The sequence below is a fragment of the Halyomorpha halys genome, unplaced genomic scaffold (genome assembly GCF_000696795.3).
Source record: "Halyomorpha halys isolate HHAL.00 unplaced genomic scaffold, Hhal_1.1 Scaffold692.1, whole genome shotgun sequence".
NCBI classification, from domain to species: Eukaryota; Metazoa; Arthropoda; class Insecta; order Hemiptera; family Pentatomidae; genus Halyomorpha; species Halyomorpha halys.
Window position 1 is genome coordinate 81,180 of NW_027113553.1, and position 22,202 is coordinate 103,381.

The 22,202-nt window shown below is 30.2% G+C and overlaps 1 protein-coding gene across 2 annotated transcripts; it reads right to left on the reverse strand.

Moving 5' to 3' along the window:
• Window positions 1-46: 46 nt before the first annotated feature.
• Window positions 47-21,966, reverse strand: ValRS (Valyl-tRNA synthetase). Of its 2 annotated transcripts, none has more exons than XM_014428105.3 (17): window positions 21,734-21,966; window positions 21,475-21,654; window positions 21,269-21,396; window positions 20,740-20,904; window positions 20,459-20,660; window positions 19,569-19,857; window positions 16,448-16,718; window positions 14,554-14,755; window positions 13,768-13,944; window positions 13,574-13,695; window positions 10,977-11,233; window positions 8,621-8,994; window positions 5,605-5,760; window positions 4,571-4,762; window positions 4,358-4,478; window positions 2,802-2,971; window positions 47-1,553 (listed from the first exon to the last, which is right to left on the reverse strand). In XM_014428105.3, the coding sequence occupies exons 1-17, from the start codon at window positions 21,875-21,877 to the stop codon at window positions 1,326-1,328; spliced, it is 3,378 nt and encodes a 1,125-aa protein (XP_014283591.1). In that variant the 5' UTR covers window positions 21,878-21,966; the 3' UTR covers window positions 47-1,325. The 2 variants fall into 2 exon arrangements, with proteins under 2 accessions (XP_014283591.1, XP_014283593.1); XM_014428107.3 differs by having other exon boundaries at window positions 8,843-8,994; window positions 21,734-21,965.
• Window positions 21,967-22,202: the final 236 nt, after the last annotated feature.

A 22,202-nucleotide genomic window follows, 5' to 3' on the forward strand; every position in this document is an offset into this window, starting at 1 on the left:
CATTAAATGGCTAATTCAGGATAGTAGATTATTTTAATTCCATAAAGACTTTCAAAGTCATGTATATTATCTCATTTGTTCTTAAAAGATGACATTTAAAAATCATTATTGTAATAATATAACAAAACTATTTTTTTTTTATAAAAGACTTAAAAAATATATTTTATTTAATACAAATATTCAGATAGGAGTTAATAGACTTTAACAAAAATTAATACTTTAGAGAGTTATCTACATAAAATATAATAAATTACATAAGATCTCTTAGTAATTCTTTTTTAATTTAATTTGACTTTTTTATCACCCCATCCATTCGGCACTTAACAAAATTGATTCTTCAGATTACTAAATCAGTTATTAGATGGGTTGAACAACTGCAAGGTTACCAACCAATTGTACTACAAAGAAAATGTTGACTGTAATGGATAAGTATTTGCAGCATATCACTGTGTTAGTCCAAATATGGTGGCATGGGGCAATTAATATCAAGCTATAGCAGGATACTACTGTTTCAGCTAAGGACAAAATCTATCAGATTGGGTGAGGATAAGAAACCCTTTAGTGACATAAAAACTATAACTGAAAGAGAGAGAACTGGAATCAAATTGGTCTGAGATAAAGTGAGTTTATATATCTCTGGACTTAAAGTAATTATTTATTTATTAACTCTACCTCAAAATATATTTATTAATTTGTGACTAATGGGGGTGGATAAAACACTTTTGAAGATGGTGTTTATTGTATCGGTAATATTATTTTTGTCAAATCAGTTCCACCTTATCTTTGTAAACAGCCTTAGTTTGACAAACTAAATGAAGTTTTTTAACAAACAACATTGGGTTTCCTCTCAGAAATTACTCACAACAAAACTTTTGACCTTCCAAATAAACTTCATTTGAAAAATTAAGAAATATCATAGTGACATACTTCTATCTAGAACACTTTGAACAGGAAATTGTTAACTTTGAAAATCTGTTTCTCACACCTCGAGCTTTCATACTTCTAAATAAAAAAATCTTGTCTTTAGCTACTGAACACATATTATTGAATATATTTGGATAGAAAGCATAAAACCAATTCATTGACACAAAATAAAAAAAAAAAATCATTTTTAATTAAAATAATTGAGTATTATTCCAAAAATATAATAATAAATTAAATTATAATTAAATTCCAGAAATAAAAAATTAATTTCACATAGAAGTGCAAATCTCTAAAATTATAAAGCAATAAATAATTCAAATTCGTAACAAATTTCCAAAATTTATTCGATAAAAAATATGTACAAAACAATTCGCTAGGTGCACATGTAAAAGACGAATGCTTTAAGATTTGGAAGACATTATTTCAAGAGATTTCAAAGCCTCAGTCAGCCTATCCAGCTCTCCTTTACTTTGGCTATGTTTTTCATTATTGCTTTGTTTAACTTCTTCAGGAACTTTGGTCTCATAATCTGGAATAGACATGGCCTGTTCCAACTTCTTGATCCTGTCAACAACTCCTTCCTTTTTCTTTGTTAGCTTGGTAATTTCTTCTTCTATGTTTATCAAGCCCTGAAAGGTAAAAATCAAGAATGTGTAACATGAACATAATTCAAAATTGAGTATATATCACTTTCTTAAGAACTAATAAGATTAATTTAAATAGAGGATCGAATAATGAAGTTCATACAATTATTATTATTGGAATAATTGAAGTTTGTGCAAGAATAGCCAATATAACAAGAATGTAATTTTGAATCTCAACATCATCCAAACATTTTACTTTATAAAAGTAAGGACTTGTCTAATGATTTTTTTCTTTGGAAGGAAAAAACACTAAGTCATTTCTTTGATGTGATAAATGCCAATGTTTCAAACTACATATTTGGCGTGTGGATCCTTTTGCAGCTACCTCCTCAATTATAATTGAGTAATTTACATTGTGCTTAATGCTCTTTATTTTGGAACTAATCCTCTATCATCTTATGAACTACTAGCTATAGTACACGACTTTGTTGGTGTATTCTTCAATTAAAAACGATAATACATTTAGTCAGTGCATGAGTGGTATCTGTTCTTTTGTACAGTAATATAAAAAGTTAACTTTTTTTCAACATTTTAAATTCAAACATTGATCAAACATTCAACACATAATATCTATAAGGGTCTAATTAAGATTATTTTGTAGAGAATTTAGGAATCAATCAAATGAGATGCAATATTCATCCAGTAGGTGTATAAAATTATTTTGAGTAGTTCTCAAAACTTATTTTATTTTATTTAGGTCATAAAAAACATTTTTTTTTTTTAAACATTTCTCATATAACATGAGGAGAACCACTATCAATAATTTCAGATTCATAGACATTGTTGTTTTTGAGAAACAGCGATCACTAAAACTGTGAGAGGGTAGTGTCTCTTCTTTTATGTATTAATATTGTAATTAACATGTTTTTATTTAAATTTAAACTGATTATATATTATATCTTGTCAATCTATTCTCATATTTGTCTAATGATAAAGGGGACACTGTTTCTCCTATACCTATATACCTAAAATAAAAAACTGTTTGGGATTCAAAACATTTAACAAGAGAGAAAACATTCAACACTCATTCCCAGTTGCAATGAGAAAACCAGGTAATCTCATATGCAGTTTAAATAAATACAAAAACATGTACAACGAAACTAATAAGAAATCTTTAGTTACTATAAGTAACTAGAAAAAAAATGTTGTATGGTAGCATTTGTAAAATTACATACTTAAAAAGAGTTAAATTAAAAATATATATATAAAATAATGAATGTTATTCTAATTTACCTCCAATATCAAGAAAACTTGACATTTATCAGATATTGTTAAGATTGCAGCCACAACTTCTGGCGGTTCAGTCGTTGATTTCAATGAGCTACAGTTTGCTAATGTTTTTACTAGTTCTGAATATTCCGAAAGGATTCTACAAGTTCCTTCATCAGAGGACTTAAAAAATGCTGTAAATAAAGATAATATTATCAATGTTGCTTCCTAAATAAATAACATTTTACTTTTATAGACTTATACTTTAAACATTTAAAGTATTTAAAAATAGAGATGCTTTTAAGATATAACGGAAGTTAGATGTATATAAATTAAATCATATTTTCAAGCTTTTGATAACAGTTATAATAATAAAAATACAGTACTATAAAAAAATATGCACATCGAATATATATAGCTAGTTTTGCCCCCATTACAAGGAAGAATAATTTAATTCGAAATTGAGCAAACATTAGTTGCGATAAGACTATAGCTAAATTAATAACTAAAATGTCATGGATACAATGTGATTTTATTAATGGCGTTTGAAAATCGAGATTTATCTTGCTTTGGCAGTGAAGAGACAACCCTTCTCTGTTCACAACCTCCAGTTTATTTACATTAAATGTGCATAAGCTACTTTCTTTCATTAATTAGATCATTAATCTCACAGCTTAACCCATTATTTTTCTCCTGATTGCCACAGAGGAAAAGTGAGGATGTACTTCACAAAATGAATATTTTTTTTACTCTAGCACCTGGTCTATTGAGGAACAGTGTAAAAATGATCAAAAATCTATTTTATCAAATTCTATCCACTAGCTTCTGATTATGATAAAAAATTTTCATAGACAAATCTATATTTCGAAAACGGCTCATTAGATTTTACCCTAAAATGATGAAAAGTTGAGAAATAATGTAAAAATTGAACTAGTATCAACTTGATTAAACTCCCTCCTTTACCTTACCTCCCCACTTACTTACAGCGATGTATTTTCATGGACACCACTATACTTTAAAACAGCCTATCCCGTTTTGATTTTATTCTCAGATGAAAAATAATTAACTATGAAATTTCAAAATATAGGTAATTATGTATCCGATAGAAATAGTGAGGAAGCTATACTGTTATTTGAACTTGGCAGACTTTTTTTTGTTTAGTCTTGTTATAATGATTCTGAAATAAATTTTGGTTAGTTAAAATAATTAGCCTGTTATTTGAATTTTCTGATTGGCTGTTTTTTTATCAGATTCCACAGACATTTTCTGAATTGAAAAATTTCCTGACTGCTTGGTCAGTAGACAATAAACACTATAAATAATCAAATCATATATAACAACAATTGAAGTTAAATAATTGGGGGAACACAATATTGACAAGGTTAAATATTTTCAAAAATATAGTTACAACTGTTTTATACTACAAATACCTTTTACAATTTATTACCTACCAATGAAAAATATTTCTCTGCTTAATATGGACCTACTTCTCATAATAAATGTATTTAGCACAGAATCCATTAAAACAAAGTATATGATATAAATTTATACTTAAATAATATTTTTCCTTTAACACTTACTTTCTGTTTTTGCTTTATTCGGAAGGTTATAATCAGATCTTGCTGAACGAATAGCATGAATTGTCTTTTGGATAAATTGTACTTCCTCTTCTATTTTTTCATTTCTCAAGCAATAAGTTTCCTGAAATTATTAATAGTCAACAATAGAATACCATTTTTTTTTCATTATAACACAGGAAGTCTCATTTAAATATCATACAAACAGATACATACTGGTTCAGGATAAGGTGCAATGATAATACTTGGAGACTTGTCAAACGGAAGCCTTTGATATAACTCTTCAGATATAAATGGCATGATAGGCGAAATAAGACGCAATCCTGCATCAAGTAAATTTAGGAGGGTCGTCCTGGCAGCAGCTTGCTTGGTCTCATCTTGCGCTGAGAAAACATGTTTCAACCATTCCTAGGAAAAAATGATGTTTGAATCATCACATCAATATAACAATAATCAGATTTTGGAACTAAACCTAGACCTCAATTACAGCCTTGCCATGCTGATTCCTATTTTTAGCTAATTTTACAACGTTACTCAATATAAGTAATTTTTCAATTTGACTCGATATAAGTAATTTTTTCAGAGACTGTTCTACTTGCTTTTAGTAAATGTTTCCTAGATAGGATAAGCGACCATTCAATCATGAGATATTGGAGCAAGACGGAAAAAGGAGATCCCCTCTATTTTTGGAGTTATGCCCTCCCCGAGAGATTTTAACCTCACAATCAACTGTTAAAAAAATAATAAAATGTAACGGTTATATCAACCATGTAAGGCCCACCAGGTCGATCTGGTATTACATAAATAAAGAAAAAAAAACTCACAATACATTGATGTACAATAAGTCGAACAGTATATAGTTCATGCTAATTTCCAGTTTTAGCTAATTTTACAATGTAGCTCGATTAAGGTATTTTTTATTTCATTCAAAATTGCGAGGTAAGATAAGAAAGGCCCTTCATCTGGGACAAGAAGTGAGTGAGGTAGGGTGGATCTCTCTAATTATTTTTGGTGTTATTATCTCCTTGAGAGACCTGGGAGGTGAAAGGATCTGCCCCCTTGGTCGATATTCTTGGCAAGAGAAGGGATTCAGGTTTGGCGATCTGAATCCAACTTCTTTATCACCGTAAGCAGAATAGCCCACTTGTAAGTGAAGATGGTAACAGAGCCACAGTGCAACTCAATAATATATGGAAGGCCACTGTTAAATTTAATAACTTATACAAAAATATTGCTCAGGTATAACTCACCAGATAAACATCACAAAAATCATAAAGCCATAAATTATAGCAGGCAGTGGTAGCTATAGGAAAGTCATAAGTTTCAAATGCTGTATTACAAGCCTCCACCGCATCTGAAAGTCGGCTAAGAATCCACTTGTCCATTTTACTTTCATTACCAGTTAACTGAAACAAAAAAAATAAATTATATTAATAGAGAGAATCTCTTGTTATAGACCTCTATCAAGAGTCACCTTTATTTATAGTAGGATTTGAATGTACAGCAGGACTTGGATAGTCTAGATCAGTGGTTTCCTACTGGAGTTTTGCAAAATAATTTAGGAATCAAGAAATTAAATTTTATAGAAATTCAAGCATGATGATAAAAATAATTTGTATTCCCGGAACTATTTCATTCAATCTATCTTAGCTTTTGCTTAAAACAGACAACTTTATTTGTATTAGATATAAATGTAGTAGTTCCACCATTTTCCTTCTTCTACCAGAAGGGTTCTGCCATCAAAAAAAGGTTGGAAACCACTGGTTTAGATACTTGGTTGCCAAAAAGGGTTCAGGTTGCCCTTCCTGACTGGTTCAAGATCCTAGGAGAACCTTGTTTTTGAATTTCACTTAGCTTAGACAGTAAAAAAAAAAATGAAAAAATACATATTAATAAACTTTTTCTTTAAAAAAGTAAAAACAAAATATAATAGAGATATTTAAATAGGTAATAATAATAATGTGGAACCACTACAACACAAAAAGGGATAGGACTTCATATTTTATAAGGAAATAATGTTTTTAGAACAATAGTTATACAAGGAGTGTTTTTTTTTTCCAAGATAATGCTCAACCACCAAATTTGCCCCAATTAAGGGAATCCACTTAATGAGGTTGGGAAGACCCCAGGAGAACTCCAGAACCCCCAGTGTTGACTCACAGGTACAGGAAAAGGATAAATAATTATCTGCCACAACCAGATTTGAACCTAGGTCGAAGTTTGCAGCACAGTGCCTTATCTCTGTGCCACCTCACTCCCTATTTAAGTAGATATGTTGTATAAAAATAAAAGTTTAAAATGTATATATGTTCTATCTAATCTGGGCAATTCGGCTAATCCTGACAATCTCATCAACAAATTGTTTATATTATCAAAGTCCTAGGTAGGTATAATGGCATTTGAGGAGTGAAAATAATTTTTTCAAAACTTTTTAACAGTGGTTTTTGATTCTAACAGAGGTTCAAGAGAATGGTTTCTAAAGCCTATAAGGATTGTTACAAAATAATTTTCCAGTAACACATAAGCATAACATTATAAAAAACTAATGTTTTTTTTTCAAATATTTGAAGGAAACATTGCTTAAATATGTAACTAGATTAATTGAAAACAGATTTTATAGGAGGTATAAACAAATAAAATGGGATAAATAAAGATTAAAGAGAAAAACAAAAACAAATTACTGCCACTAACATTAAAAAAATTTTCTATTAGTAAATCACTAATACAATATAATACATACTTATCAGTGATTGTTAAGCTTTGTAACTTTTTTAAAGTTACAATAAGATAAAATACTTAACAAAAACATAAACATTGTTTTCATTTGCAATTTCTTCATTGGCCAAAAGTTGATCAATAAATCATTTCCTAAATTGTAACATATTCATATTTTTAGTGCCCCATCTTTTATGAAATACCGAGCATTCATGAGGGAAGTTCTGCATATTAATTGTATTACTACTTTTCGGTACCATTTAATGGTTTTCCGAAAACAACTGCAATACCCCAATTTATGATCTGATAAATCAACACCTTTTTTTTTACAATTATATAATCAAACACAGCATTGGGCTTTACTTTGCCATTTGTTCCTTGCATAAATTTACACCGGTGATTCTTTAAGGTAGTTAACATGCAAACTGGCCTTTTGTCAGTCTATTTCAGAAATTCCACCATGTTTTTGGTTTCCCTGTGGTGGTAGAAATTTTTTGTTTATTTTTACAGTACCACAAATAAATGTATTTTTCCTTAAAAGTTCGCCCAAAGGAACACCTGTTTAGTAACTATCAGTAAACAGTATGCAGGCCTTCAAATAATAAGCCATTTAGTAATCTTATAACTACATTATGAGAATGTAATTTTTCAATGATCGTTTCATTTTCTCAGGATAAATTTCGATATTATAAGGGTAACCTTCAGGTAAACCCAATTTGTACAATTTTGTGCCATACTTATACCGTTTGCCTGGGATGAATTCACGAAAACCTAAACGTTGTCTCCATGGAACCAGACTTTCATTGATAACAATCTTTTTGCCAGGATTAATAACACTTTGGAACGTCTCTACAATTGCTCTTACAATATTTCTAATTTTGTTTAACCAATCCTGAGTTCCCGTCCAATAGAATGAAAAGTTTTAAGCGCCACCACCGATGGGTCAGGAGCATCAATTACAATGCCAGCATGAGTGTATTAATAATAATAAAAAAAGTCAATACTTTTGCATAGGCAGTATAGGACTATAGGACTTCAAGGGAGTAATTGCTGGAAAAAAATCTTTTGTAGAAAATAGAAAGTTAATGAATTAATATCTTTAAAACAGATTTAGTAGCAAACAAATATATAAAATAAAGGTGAAGACAACATGCTTGTTACATAAATTAAAAAAAAAAAAAAAAAAAAAAGAAGTAGCAGAAAGCATGGAAAAAAATACTTTACTAATAACTATAAAGAAACTACTTCTTAAATTGAACTAATCTCAACAATAAGGAAGTCTTCAGTACTTTTACATAATTTTTAATAAAACAAAAAATGTAATCCATTAAGAGTACCAATCTACTTTCAGCTTTCAGAACAAAAAGAAAAAAAAAAGGATTAGTAGTAATACAGCTAAGAGAAACATGCGTACATACAATAATATTAATTAGAAACAGCTAATATAACAAGTTAAAAATGTAACAATTACAACAAAAATAAATAAAACAAGAACCAAATACCATAATAAAAAAGTACCAAGTGTTAGTGTGTTGTAAGCTAATTAATTACCTTCATCAAAGTACTGGGGTATAAGTTTTTTATATGCCTAAACCATCTGTCTAAATGAGGTAACTTTTTCACATCCCACTTCTCACTAGAAAGATTATCAAATAAAGCATAATCCATCCCCGAAACCATATAACCATTAACATAGCTGAAATCACTGAAATGATCGTTACAGTTTTCTAATAAGCGGTTGTTAGAAAATAAGAAATCTAATTCAGGGTTTACTTGTAACAATGTCTTTGAATCGTTAACACCATTCTTGTTTTTTTCACTGTCAGTTTGTAAATACTTTAAAGACAACTTCATAGCATTCCATAATTTATTGCAGAAGAAACGGTATCCTTGCACTCTCAAGATATCTAAATTGATATCACGTCCTGAAAAAACATTCACATAATCAATAAAATAATCTTAATAACAAAAATATAATAATAAAAACTAAGAACAAAGAGGGCTTTTCTTTTTTAGATATTGCACTAAAACATTCTAGTTACTTATCTGAGAAAATTAAATCAATATTGGTTTATTACTTTTTAACAAATATCTAAAACAAGCCAGAATATAACAGCCTAACCAATTGTTAGGCTTTCCTTAAATTTCAAAATTCATTAAACCAAAACCTCAGCTATCTAGAGAATTTTATTCGGTTCGTAAGAAGTAAACTCTCACATATGTTCATTTTTTTAATTTTAAAAGGCAATTGAAATAAATAGAATTAAAATTTGTTACTTTCTAATACCTAAAAATAACTTTTATTGAGTTATAGTGAAAAACTCTTCCTTATTAAATTTCTTTATTTTAATACATCATTAACAACATTTCAGGACCATTGCCTCATCATCAGGTTCTCTATAATACAAATTAACACAATCCTTACTATGCTTACAACAATATTATTATTCAAAAATAAAAATTTTTATTTGAAACAATTACCTAAACATAAATATACCCTCACATTTCATAATTAAACTGGTCTCCTTATTTAGTCTGAGGTATAATAGTCACATTAATCAATATTGCTGTCAGTTTGTTTATAAATCAATTAATAAATCAAATTTCACATTAAAAAAATAAGGAGAAATCTAAAAACAGTATATTAACAAGACTTGAATTAAGGTTATCCTTACAATAGTGATAAAACTATTAAAAAACTAGCCCTGAAATGTTAATGATAAATTAAAATAAGGAAATTTAATAAGGAAAAGTTTTTCAGAAAAACTCAATAAATAAATGCAAACTCATCGAGTAATGAACCTAGAATATTAAGAAAAAAACAGCTTATTTTTTAAACTATTAGGCCGAGCATCTATGATTTCACACATGCTGATTGCAATAATCAAAGGTTATATATAGCATATGAACTACTGCTAACCTATTTACTATTTTACAAAGAAAAATATTTAGGAGAAATTAGTCACAAAATAAATAGATTTATTTTTTCACACCTAAATGGCAGATAAAGAAACTAAATTTAACAGTTCTAGTACATCTGATTTGGATGCTGACTAACGTGCTGGAATATTCTGTATATTTGTTATTTTGATTTCAAATTTTTCTTTTATTTGAGGAATTCGCTTGTGGCATCTTTGGCATACACTTTCAGAAGCACTGATTTAGAAGCTATATCATATATTGAGTCCTTAAAGGAACTTTAGAAGAATCATATAAAGAAATTTAAGTTGACTGATAGAATCTCACGATGAAGAGATTATAAAATTGAAAACTTACAACAATGAAGTACTTTCAATAATATAAATTGAGTATCTTGCATTATTTAAATTCAAAAGAAATAACCTTGTAAGAGTAGAATATTATTAGTTTAATATGGGAAAATAAAGAAATGTTAGTTACTTTTTAAATTATCATATACGAATTGCTTTGGTTTCCTGGGACAAGTACAACATGATATATTTTCAAATCTGCTGAAATGACACAAGGTCTTTTTATTTTTGTGGATTAATAAAAAATATTCAATACCAGACCTGATCTGTGTTTCAAACCATTTTAAAGAGAGGACCTAAGATTAAATTAAAAAAATCACACCTTCATTAATATCAAGGGAGCCTAAGGTTTTGTTTTTTTTTTAAAAAAAGGAGTACCTATAAGATCCCATCTCTCCTGATAAGCTGAAAGAAGGTGAATATTTCAGAAAGAAATTGCGATACTAGATCAGCAAGAAAATAAATATTAGCTAACACTTTAAAAAATATTGAGAATACACTTATCCTGGACCCCTAATATTTCAGATTTAATAACACAAGTGAAGCAAGTACTAAAAATATCATTAAAACAAAAGATAAAAATAACGTTATACTAATATAATTATTAAATTAAGAAATAAGTTTAAATAATTTCTTACCGTGAGTCATATAAGAGAGCAACGCAAACCGAAGTGCATCTGTTCCACATTCAGGTATGCCACTGGGATAGTCTTGCTTCTGCCCAGCCTTAGCCTTCTCTATCTCTCTAGGATCTAAATTTGAACCTATAAGCTGGGCATGAAGATCTTCTAAACTGATGCCATTAATAACATCCATTGGATCTATTACATTCCCAAGAGATTTGGACATCTTTCGACCATGGGCATCTCTTACAATCGGATGAAGGAAAACTTCTCTACAACATACAGCTTTGTTAAATAAATATTTCTATTAAAAATGAAAATAGATTTATTATATAATGTTAGAGAAATTATTAAAATCAATACAGTTCCATAAGACTTTTCCTAACCTAACAAATAATTACTGATACTATTTTAACAGGTGGATTTTATTTCAATTGATAAAGAAATAAATATAATCTCTTATTGATACAATGTAAGACATAGACCATATTGATAAAGAAATGAATATAAGCTTTTATGGATACAATGTAAGACATAGACTGTGACCGTCCTTATTGAAGCTACATGCTAGAAACAATGAGTAGTGTAGTGATGGATCAAATCTGGCTTACATAAGATGAACAAAATAAAATAAATCTTTATCTTAACAATCTGGCTAGAAAAAGTTAAAATGAAGCATAACCTTCATTTCCTAACCTCGTTGGAATACATGAGGGTCATCAAACCTAATCAAGAACAACTTAATAATAATAAAAATTGTATTCAATGATTTAGTAATAATTTTTTGTATCTCATCGTTGGAATAGATGAGAGTCATCAAACATCAAGAACAACTTAATAATAATAAAAATTGTATTTAATGATTTAGTAATATTTTTTTGTATCTCACTCTTACAACATTTATCAAAGCATAGTCATAAAATTAGGAGGAGTTTTGAAGGCTTTAGCAAGTTTTTGTTTAACAGTAGAAAAAAAGCAACAAAACACCAACAGAAAATAATTACTACTAAACAGAAGTTCATAATCTATTTCTATAAAAATAATAAAATTTAAAAATATTGTTTTTAAACTGCAGTGAGAAGATTTGGCATGGTACAACACTCTTGTACAGACTTCCCTATTATACTTTAAATAATGAGTAGAGTGGTAATTAATCGATCGAAGAATATAATCTACAGAAAATAATAATGTTAAAAATGATTCTAGTCGATATTTGGACACCTGACCAATTGCGATATCCTTGTCACGACTTTCTAATCTCAATTTGAAAACTTACTTATATTGAGCTACATTGTAATTCTCCTTATTGGTCATGTATTGCCACTCCCTCCCCGCTCTTATTCTAGACTTCTTTATCTTAATTTGAAAACATTTAATGTGAGTGACATTCTAAGTCCTTTAATCATTATAAGGATTTGGTGACAAAGAATTGAAAACAAAAACAAGAAAATAGATAATATATACTTACTTATTACTGCTTGGGTCTAATTTGAATTTATATTTTGTTTCTTGTTCCTAGTATTTTACTTACATATTTCGTTAATTACATATATTTTTTTCTTTCTCTTTTTTTCTAACTTTAATTTAAATTATTATTATAATTAAATTAAAACGTTCATATTTCTTTGTTTCTTTTGCATTATTTAACCACATATTTTTATTTACTTGATCTTATTATTTTACTTACATATTTAATTACTTATATATACATTTTATTTCCTACTTCTTTCAATACTTTAATTTTTTAATTTAAACTAATTTTCATTATGTACATATCTTAAATAACTAGATTTTCATATGTATTTTATTATCTGTTCTTTTCTACTTCTCAACATTAATACTATTTTATTATTAATTATTTGGGTCTATTGGGTAACTGTACATCAAGATAGATTGTCACAATATATTTAAATATGAATTTGAATCAAGCTAATGAATTAAAGAAAATTCATAGTTCAGCTTTGTGCCAGTGCTGCTTTAACAAAAAGGGAGCAGGGTAGGAAATAATAAATAAAAAAAGATATAAATGGATCAAAGTGACTGAGTGTTTCCTGTACCTCAAATAGAATTGTATTAATAGTTAAAAACAACCACTCATGACTGCAGTATGCAGTATTGAAGTGGTTCAAATCCAGCAGGGTGTCGACTTCTTATATAGCCTCCATCTACTTATAATACTTAAACTATTCATGTCGGTCAACACTGTTTATGTATCCATAATGTTGCCTGTTTTCTTATCATTCTAAATTTCCTTTTATTTATTGGTTGTTATCTTGCTTTTTGTTCTTAGCCCCTGATGAAGGCTAGAAATTCTGGCCGAAACGTTGACACTAATAAATAAATTTTTCCTTATTTCTGTTCGACATTGACTGCACCCCAACCAACTTTTCCTCATTTATATTATCCACAGTGAACAATCTTCTCATCATTAAATAGATAATAGTTTGTCGTCACTAATAAACATTATTCATTAGTTACATAATCATATCAAAAATCAGTACTACATAATTTTGATATATGTTATAATTAAAGGTAGGATTATTTATCATCGGTTTCAAAATAAAAACTTAATTAAACAATAAACAACAGAAAATCATGTTTCAAATTACTACCTGAATGGGAGCTTGCCAAGTAATTTTTGTCCAAAAAAAACCATCCTTGCAACCCAGAAAAATATAATATCATGACCAGTTTCCAGGAGCGTGGTAGGGTAAAACACTTCAAGGTCATCAGACTGAATAAAAGAAAACAAACAAATTAAATTATGAATGTTTAAAATTTAAACTGAAAGTCTTAAAATCAGTACCTGATCAGGCCAGCCGAAAACAGAGAATGGAAATAAACCAGAAGAAAACCAGGTATCTAAAACATCATCGTCCTGTTTAAGATCTACAATATCTTCTGTCACATTAAATTTTTTTGCAGCTTTAGTTCTTGCTTCAGATTCACTACGACCGCTAATCCATCTATCATCATCATTCTCCTGAAATAAACAAATAGCATCATATACATCAATAAAATGTTAAATGAAAATTGACACAATTATATATAAAATAGCTGTGCACCATGGTTTCACCTGTGTCAAATTTATATTATATGTGCCCATTTCATAAACATGATGAGTAGATGAACAAGAGCATCTAATCAACTGAAATTTCAGAGAAAGAATCTCAAGTGACGATGCTCAAACAAATCTTTAATACCTGATAGATAACTTAGGTATTTAAGATAAAATAGCAAAACAATCAGATGTTGAAAAATATGGCTGACGTATGGCTTTTAAGAGACTATCACTAATACAGCAGAAAAAAACAAAAAAACATTTAACCAGAAACAAAAAGAAAATAGTATATATACAAATAATACAGGTATGGTTAGCAGGAATGATGCTTTGTCAAACATCTGATCTATTAGGGTTTCTAGAGAATATACCTTAGCTATGAATTCATTTTTATAAGTTTTGATAAAATGAGAAACATTTTTAGGAAGTACGGCAACCTACCAGTGAGCTGCTCCATGCTATATTTTAGATTTGAGAGTTTGTAACTGTAACCATATCTTATAAATTCTTGACATGTAACGGGATACTTACAGGCTGTTTAGTTGTGTTTTTCAAGGTGACATAATATGCAGGTATCCTATGTCCCCACCACAACTGCCTTGATATGCACCAATCTCTTATGTTAGACATCCAGTAGTGCCAGGTCTTCTTGTGCTGCTCGGGTATGATCTTCAGTTCTCCAGTCTCCACTGCTTTTAGAGCCTCTTCTGCCATTGTATCACATTTTACATACCTACAACACAAATCACAAGAATATTAAAAAATGAAAAATATATTTCATTATTAAAAAAAAAATACATAAACCAAGAAAAAAAAATTATATGAGAGAAAATTGATTTTGTAACACAAGATAAAACGGTAGTGGTGGGGGCAGGGGAGCAATGCTGGTAAATTTTAGCAGGAAAATTTTTATATTGTAATAGGAGAGTAGAAAATTACAGTAGCACAACAATCCTGGCAGCTCAACTCTCCTGTTACAGTATAAACAATTTTCCTGCTAGAATTAACATAGGAAATGGCTGTTCTATTCTGATTATTATTACTATTAACTAATATTTTCTGCCTTAAGCTATAAGAAGGAAAGCTTATAGCTGAGTTAGAGAGACGAAAAATGGAAAATATAGCACCAAAAACTACATTATTAGGGTAATAGTGATGAGAATAGTAATACGTTTGAATAGTTATAGGGTAAATGCACAATGGGCCAGCCATTTTTGTTTGTCTAGCAATGTTCTTGTCCTAAACACTTATATGTTGTTAGGGCAAATTTAGTAAAAAGAATTTTTATTTTTAAGGTAAACTTAATCTAAACCATTAGATTGAATTAGAGGTGGTACAACAATTGACACAGTATTTACTAGATCATTAAATCAAATGTTTACATTTCGTATTTTAGCTATCACAAGCCAGTTATATCAACATTTACAAATAATACAAATAAAATATAATTTAATAATTATTATTACATAAGAAAATAAAATAAATAAAAAGGTTATTGTATTTTTGTAAAACAAATATCATTATTAACAAAATTTAACTACATTATTTCAATTCCATTTCTGTTGGCCAGTCGCAAGAATACCACAATTTTTTATGACCCTCTTCCTGGTCATTTCTGATATATGGGGGGGGGGGAGGAGTTATCTACAAGGTACAACCATATTCTAACCATACTGGGGGTCAAGATTTTATTTTGGGGGACCACTGCATAAATAAAAGTAGATCCCCATGCTGGATTTGAACCAGCGCCACTCCAGTCATGAGTGGATATTTTTAACTATTAATACAATTATATATGAGGTATAGGAAACACTCAGTCACTTTGATCCATTTAAACATTTTTACATTTATTATTTCCTACCCTACTCTCTTATTGTTAAACCAAAATTCAGCAGCATTGGCACGAATCTGAACTATGAATTTTATTTAATTCATTAGCTTAATTTAAATTCACATTTAAATCTATTGTGACAATATGTCTTGCTATACACAGACCCGATAGATATTTTCATTACATCCTTATGAATGGCTAACTTCAGTTTTGAGTAAGGCCTATGTGCTCAAGTCTGTAGAATTGGCCAGAGCTCTAGTTTACAGAGAATATGTCCAGCCTTTCTAATTAATAAGAACACAGGGAGCAGAAACTATTAATGGTGGTTCTCATTATACTGTATATGTGCAATAAGGAAAAATTGAAATATAAGTTATTAATAAAAAGTGTTTCCATAACCTAAAAAAAGAACACTTTTTCGAAAAAACATCAAAATTATACATTTTCTGTAAAATGAGAAATTGGTAAATTGCAAGAACCTAATTTCTCAATAATGGACCAAAAAGTTAATTAAGATGAGAAAACAGTAATAGGAATGTTAAAATTAAAGTAAAAATGACTAGCTAAAAGTTTTGAATAAGTAGTATAGTTTACCATTGAGGTTTGATTAGTGGTTCTACCACATCCTTCGATCTACTACAAATAGGCACAACCATAGCATTATCAACTGTTTCTCTATACAGTTCCTTTTTCTTTAAAGATTCCAGCACAGCTTTTCTAGCATCAAATCTCTTTAATCCAGTGAATTCACCACAATCACCAATAATTACACCATCATCACTAAGTATCGTAATAAATGGTAGATTATGCCTGATTCCTACTTCATAATCATTATGGTCATGAGCAGGAGTTATCTTCACAGCACCTGGAAACAAAAAGAAAAATTAAATATTCTCTTATCAACCCCCCTATAAAAAAGTGTTAAAAAAAAATCAAATTCTAGATAAAACGATGAGAAGTGTGCTTGATGATCTTTGGCAAGATTAGAAATGTTTGGTTCAAAATTTTTTATTTCTAAGCCTGAGCTCCATATTAAATTTATATCCTGTCTTTGATGAGATAGAATCATGACTAAAGCCTGATTTAACCATAAACAAGCTTGGGAACCCAATTAAAAAAGTAAATCCTACATTACTAAATTTAGGTTATTTTTGAGGAAGATTAATATAATTCAGAAAATCATTAAAAAGAATCTTTTCTTCAACTAATAAATAATATTAGTAATTATAATGCTAGCAGTTGATGCAAACCGGGTAGGTAGATATTGAGGCAGCTTTTCGCAGGCCCAAGAATCAGCTTTTTAAACAAAATGAAGGCCAATTTGATAGAAGAGTTGGCCAAAAAGTGAAATCAACAATTCATTACACCGATGATATAGAAACCTACTGGAAGAGTGTGGGAAAAAGTAACTAACCTCAATGAAAACACTAGTTGGATAGAAGAGGAAATACAAAGTTTTGAGAATGCTTCAGAGGTGTCTGAGGTAACTATTACAGTGAACGATGTAACGGAAACAGTCAGGAATATGAAAAACTGGAGGGTGCCTGGCTCTGACTGTATTCAGAATTACTGGATTAAAAGATTTTGGAGTTTGCATGAATTACTTGCCAATGTCTTCCAGGATATACTAGATGGTAAGCAGGCTCCCCTAGAAGGTTTCTCTGACAACATAACTTATATGCTCAAGAAGGATGGGCTGAATTTATGATCCGAAGATTTTCAGTCAATAACTTGCTTGAATGGTATCTACAAAATTCTTACCACTACCTTAGCAACTAAGATCTTAAATCTAATGATACAATACCCATAGAACAACTAGGGTACAAAAACGGAGTTAGGAGTTGCAAAGAGCTTTTAGTAATGAATTCCTTCATTGCTGCACAGTTATCTAGAAGTCAGCAAAACACTTCACTATTGTGGATCAATTATAGGAAGGCTTTTGATTCTGTACCACAAAGTTGGCTGCTCTAAGGATTAGATATTTATAAGGTTCAAACTAAAGTAAGCAATTTGCTCTCATATTTGATGGTATGCTGGGTGACTGCTGAAAATAGAAGTGACCTATGGTAATAAACAGATAAGAACTATGAGGGGTATAAACCCAGGAGATAGCCTTTGTCCATAGTGGTTTTGTATTGCGCTATTCTGATTAAGTTGGACACTTTGAAGGAACAAGATGGGCTACAAACTCAATACCGAGGATGAGGCAACCACTGTCAGCCACAACTGGTACATGGATAACCTCAAGCTATAAGTGAAAACAAACAATAATTATAAAGTATGCTAAAAGTATTGAAGACTTGACTATCTTTAAAACAGAAAATCAAAGCCATCAATACATGGGTCATACCAGCACTAAGCTACAGCTTTGGTATACTATAATGGTCAAATATCAGCCTACAAGAAATAGATCGTCTTCTGAGAACGAAACTCATGTAAGAGCGGGTCCACCATCCAATATCTTCCAAATTCAGACTTCATGTATCCAGAAAAGGAGGACGATAACTCATAAATATCAAAGAATCGAAGGAGTTAGCCATATGTCAATATTTCGATTAAAAAACCACAGGTGTTTATCTTGAAATTTTAACTATGGATTATGGTCTAACTGCACTGAACCTGAGCAAAGTGGATAAATTCAATATTGTATTAGAAAAAGATGGAATGGCACAATGGAAAAACAAGTCTTTGGATGGGAGATTCTAGAGCCAATTGAACGAAGCCTCCATAGACAAAGAAAGATCAGTCGAATGGTTGAAATCTGGAAGGCTATTCTCCGAGACAGAGGGGTTTGTAGTTGCCGTTCAAGACTAGGTTATAGCTACTCGATCAGAAAAAAACCATATTCTAAAGTACAATACAATATGCGACAAATCTCAGTTATGCTAACCTCAGTCAATCCAGCATATCACAGGAGATATAGTGCCAGCGGGCACAGAGCACCTACATAGGGAAAATAATGCGACGGAAATTAGCACAGAAATTTAGTCTATTGAATGTAAATACGCCATATTACAACTATAATCCAAGTAGAATACTTCAAAAGCCACATCAAGCTATATTGGGACAAATCCGTTAAAACTAACCAAACAGTTTTTTTTCCGAAATAAAAAATGAATTAGTAAGTGCATTACTGTGAAAAAGAAAAGTAATACGTGTTGTGTCTTACCTTTTACTACCTTTGGTATTTTAAGGTTACCTGTTATGTTTAATATCATATATGAGCTATCCATTCTAAAAAAGAGCTATTTTAAGTCCGGAGGTGAGGGGACTTCTCAGGTTAAAACCAGTTCACCATAACAAACCAGACATAAGCCATAAACAAGAAAGAAAAGCAAGCTAAGCTGCCAATAAACTTGTGATTGAATTACATTAGTATTCATCGCTCCCTATCATATCTTATTACTTTTATATTATTAATGTTATCACATATTAAACAATAAAAAAGACAAACAAGCAAATAATTATAAATAAATGGCAGTCGGAGGGAGACATAGCAATGGAATATAATAGGATTGACAGAGTGAGAGGAAAAAGGCAGGTTTAAAAGCAGGAAATAAAAACAATTAGTATGAAATTCTTAACATATAAGTTAGGATGCTTTTAGAAATCTTTTCCCCTCAGTAAGTACTAAGCACGAATAAAACATCAACAGAGCCTACTAACAGAAAACACACAAACTTTTTTAAAATAATAGAAATTTTTCTTTCATTACCAGTTCCAAATTCCATGTCAACAAAATCATCTAGTACAATAGGAAGAGTCCTATCAGCAAATGGATGTTGAACGTACTTTCCATGAAGATGAGAATACCGTTTATCTAATGGGTGGATAGCAACTGCAGTATCACCAAGCATTGTTTCTATTCTCGTAGTTGCTACAACCAGCTCATCATCACTTCCACAAACTTTGTACGCAAACGAAACTAAAACGCCAAATTCAACTTTATCTTTGTAACTGGGAATAGACAGAAGAGTTCGTCCAGTAAGTTCTACTTTATCAACCTGCAAAATAAAATAATAAATTGGATAATAAAATAGGAAAATATTAAAATAGTATAATTCTACTATTTGAGTTTTTTTGACCGCACCCGGACCATATTCCTTTCATCTAAAATAATAAATCACTCATATCTTCATAAAAAACAAACATTAGCGATGGATAATTTGTAGATAGTAAAGATGAAATTTGAATAAGCAAATGAAGTATTAAAACAAAAGAGGGTAAGTCACTATATGGAAAAAACTAAAAGAGCACTAACATAAATATAATCACTAATACATCAAAATATGTGGAAAACAATCTAAAATTGTGAAACAGAAATAAAATGAGAAAATATTATATGTATAAAGGAAATAAGTCCAACAAAGAGCTTAGAAAAAACAAGATTGAACAATTTGGGCTGATGTATAGTTTTTTAATTAGCTATTTTTATTAAGTCCCTTACATCTTATATAGTCCCTTATATCTTCTGTACTACAGACTACGGTACTTAATACAACACAGAATTTACAAAAGCCAAAACAAATTTTTCACAAAATTATGTTTATGAACTTAATTCAGCACACACAGACATTACGATAGATGAGTCAATAATAATAATACCTCTATATCTGAAATAGCACTTTTTAGTGTGCATGACCAGTTGACAAGACGTTTACTTCTATAAATTGTTCCTTCATCATGGAGTCTAACAAACGCTTCAACCACAGTTTTACATAACTTAGGATCCATTGTGAATGCTGTCCTAGACCAATCTGGTGTCGAACCAAGACACTTGATCTGATTATATATTCTGTCCCCTTTCCTTAAAATTAGAATAAAAAAAGTTAAATAATAATTCATACAGTTCGTACACAATCAACTGCAACCTTCACAAAACTAACTCATTTTTCCATGTCCATATTCTTTTGATGAATTCCTCTCTCCCAAGATCATGGCGTGTTTTCTTCTCTTCACGCCACAATTTCTTCTCGACTACTACTTGTGTTGCTATGCCTGCATGGTCACAGCCAGGTACCCACAAAGTAGTACGGCCTTTCATTCTATTCCTGTAATATCAAACTAATGAACTTACCTGTGATTTTACAATGAAAATGTACAAACTGAAAAAGGTACAACGGTAACTGTGCACAAGCGTCACTCCATATGATGGATGCGTATGTAATCACTTATATTCAATATTCTATTGTTGGTAATTGTAATATGCACAATTATAATTACTGCTTTAATTTGATCACAGTAATTGACTCATACGGGATAAACAAACCTCCAACATACCCTTTTCAGTAGATTGGGCAAAAAAATAGATAAGAACGACGACCATTCTTTCAATGCGTATAAATTGTCATTGTGAGTACACACCCATCCACCATTTTGAGTGACAGTTGTGAACAAGCATTGGTACAATTTTACCATCTTGTCAGAGCATCTTCAACTGAATTGGTTAGCGCATGACCAAGATGCAATGAACCAGTAACATTTGGAGGAGGAATCACCATAACGAATTTGCCTTTCGGATTATGTTCTTTGATATTACGTCCCTGTAACATACATCAACTATTCAGGATCTGGTTAACACAAAATAATAATATAGGATTAAATAAAGCTTATTAACATACTCCATATTCAGGTTTAAAAAATCCTTCCTTCTCCCACCACGGGTACCAAGCTGCTTCTACATACTTCGGACTGTAGGAATCAGGCATTTGAGATAAAACATCTTTTTTTTGTCCAAGTTCAGTTTTACAGGTATATTCTATAGTTGGCTTTGCTATTGGTGCTTTCTTTTTTTCAGTTTTCTGATGGATTTTTAAACATTTTTTTTTTTTAAAACGAGATCATGAAGGAAATATAAAGTGTGTCAAAAAAGAAACTTACATCAGATTTGTCTTTTAGTTGTTCAGAAGATTGGGTTTGTTTTTCTTTTTTCTGTTTAAACTTTTCAAGTTTAGCTAATTTTTTTGCTTCTTTTTCCAACTGCTTTGGTGTTTTTTGTGGTAGAGCAACATCTCCATTTTCCATATTGAAAGATAATTGAAGCAAAACCGTTTACAATATGCCACGGGGTTGACTTCAGTCAACTTGGTGTGCTACAAAAATTTACTTTCACGTAACCTTCCCATTTCCAGCGCTGCCAACATCTTAACACAAAAGATTTCAGATGAATTGAATGATCTTACGAAATCGTAACAATAATAATCCAAGAAAACAATATGAGCTTTTTTTTTTTTTGTAAATAAATACTAGGATAGAACATCAGAATCATTTATCTTGAATAAATATGCGTTAATTCTGTCAACCTTCCCCCCTCCCAATTTTAATTTTCACAATAAACGAAAATTACTTA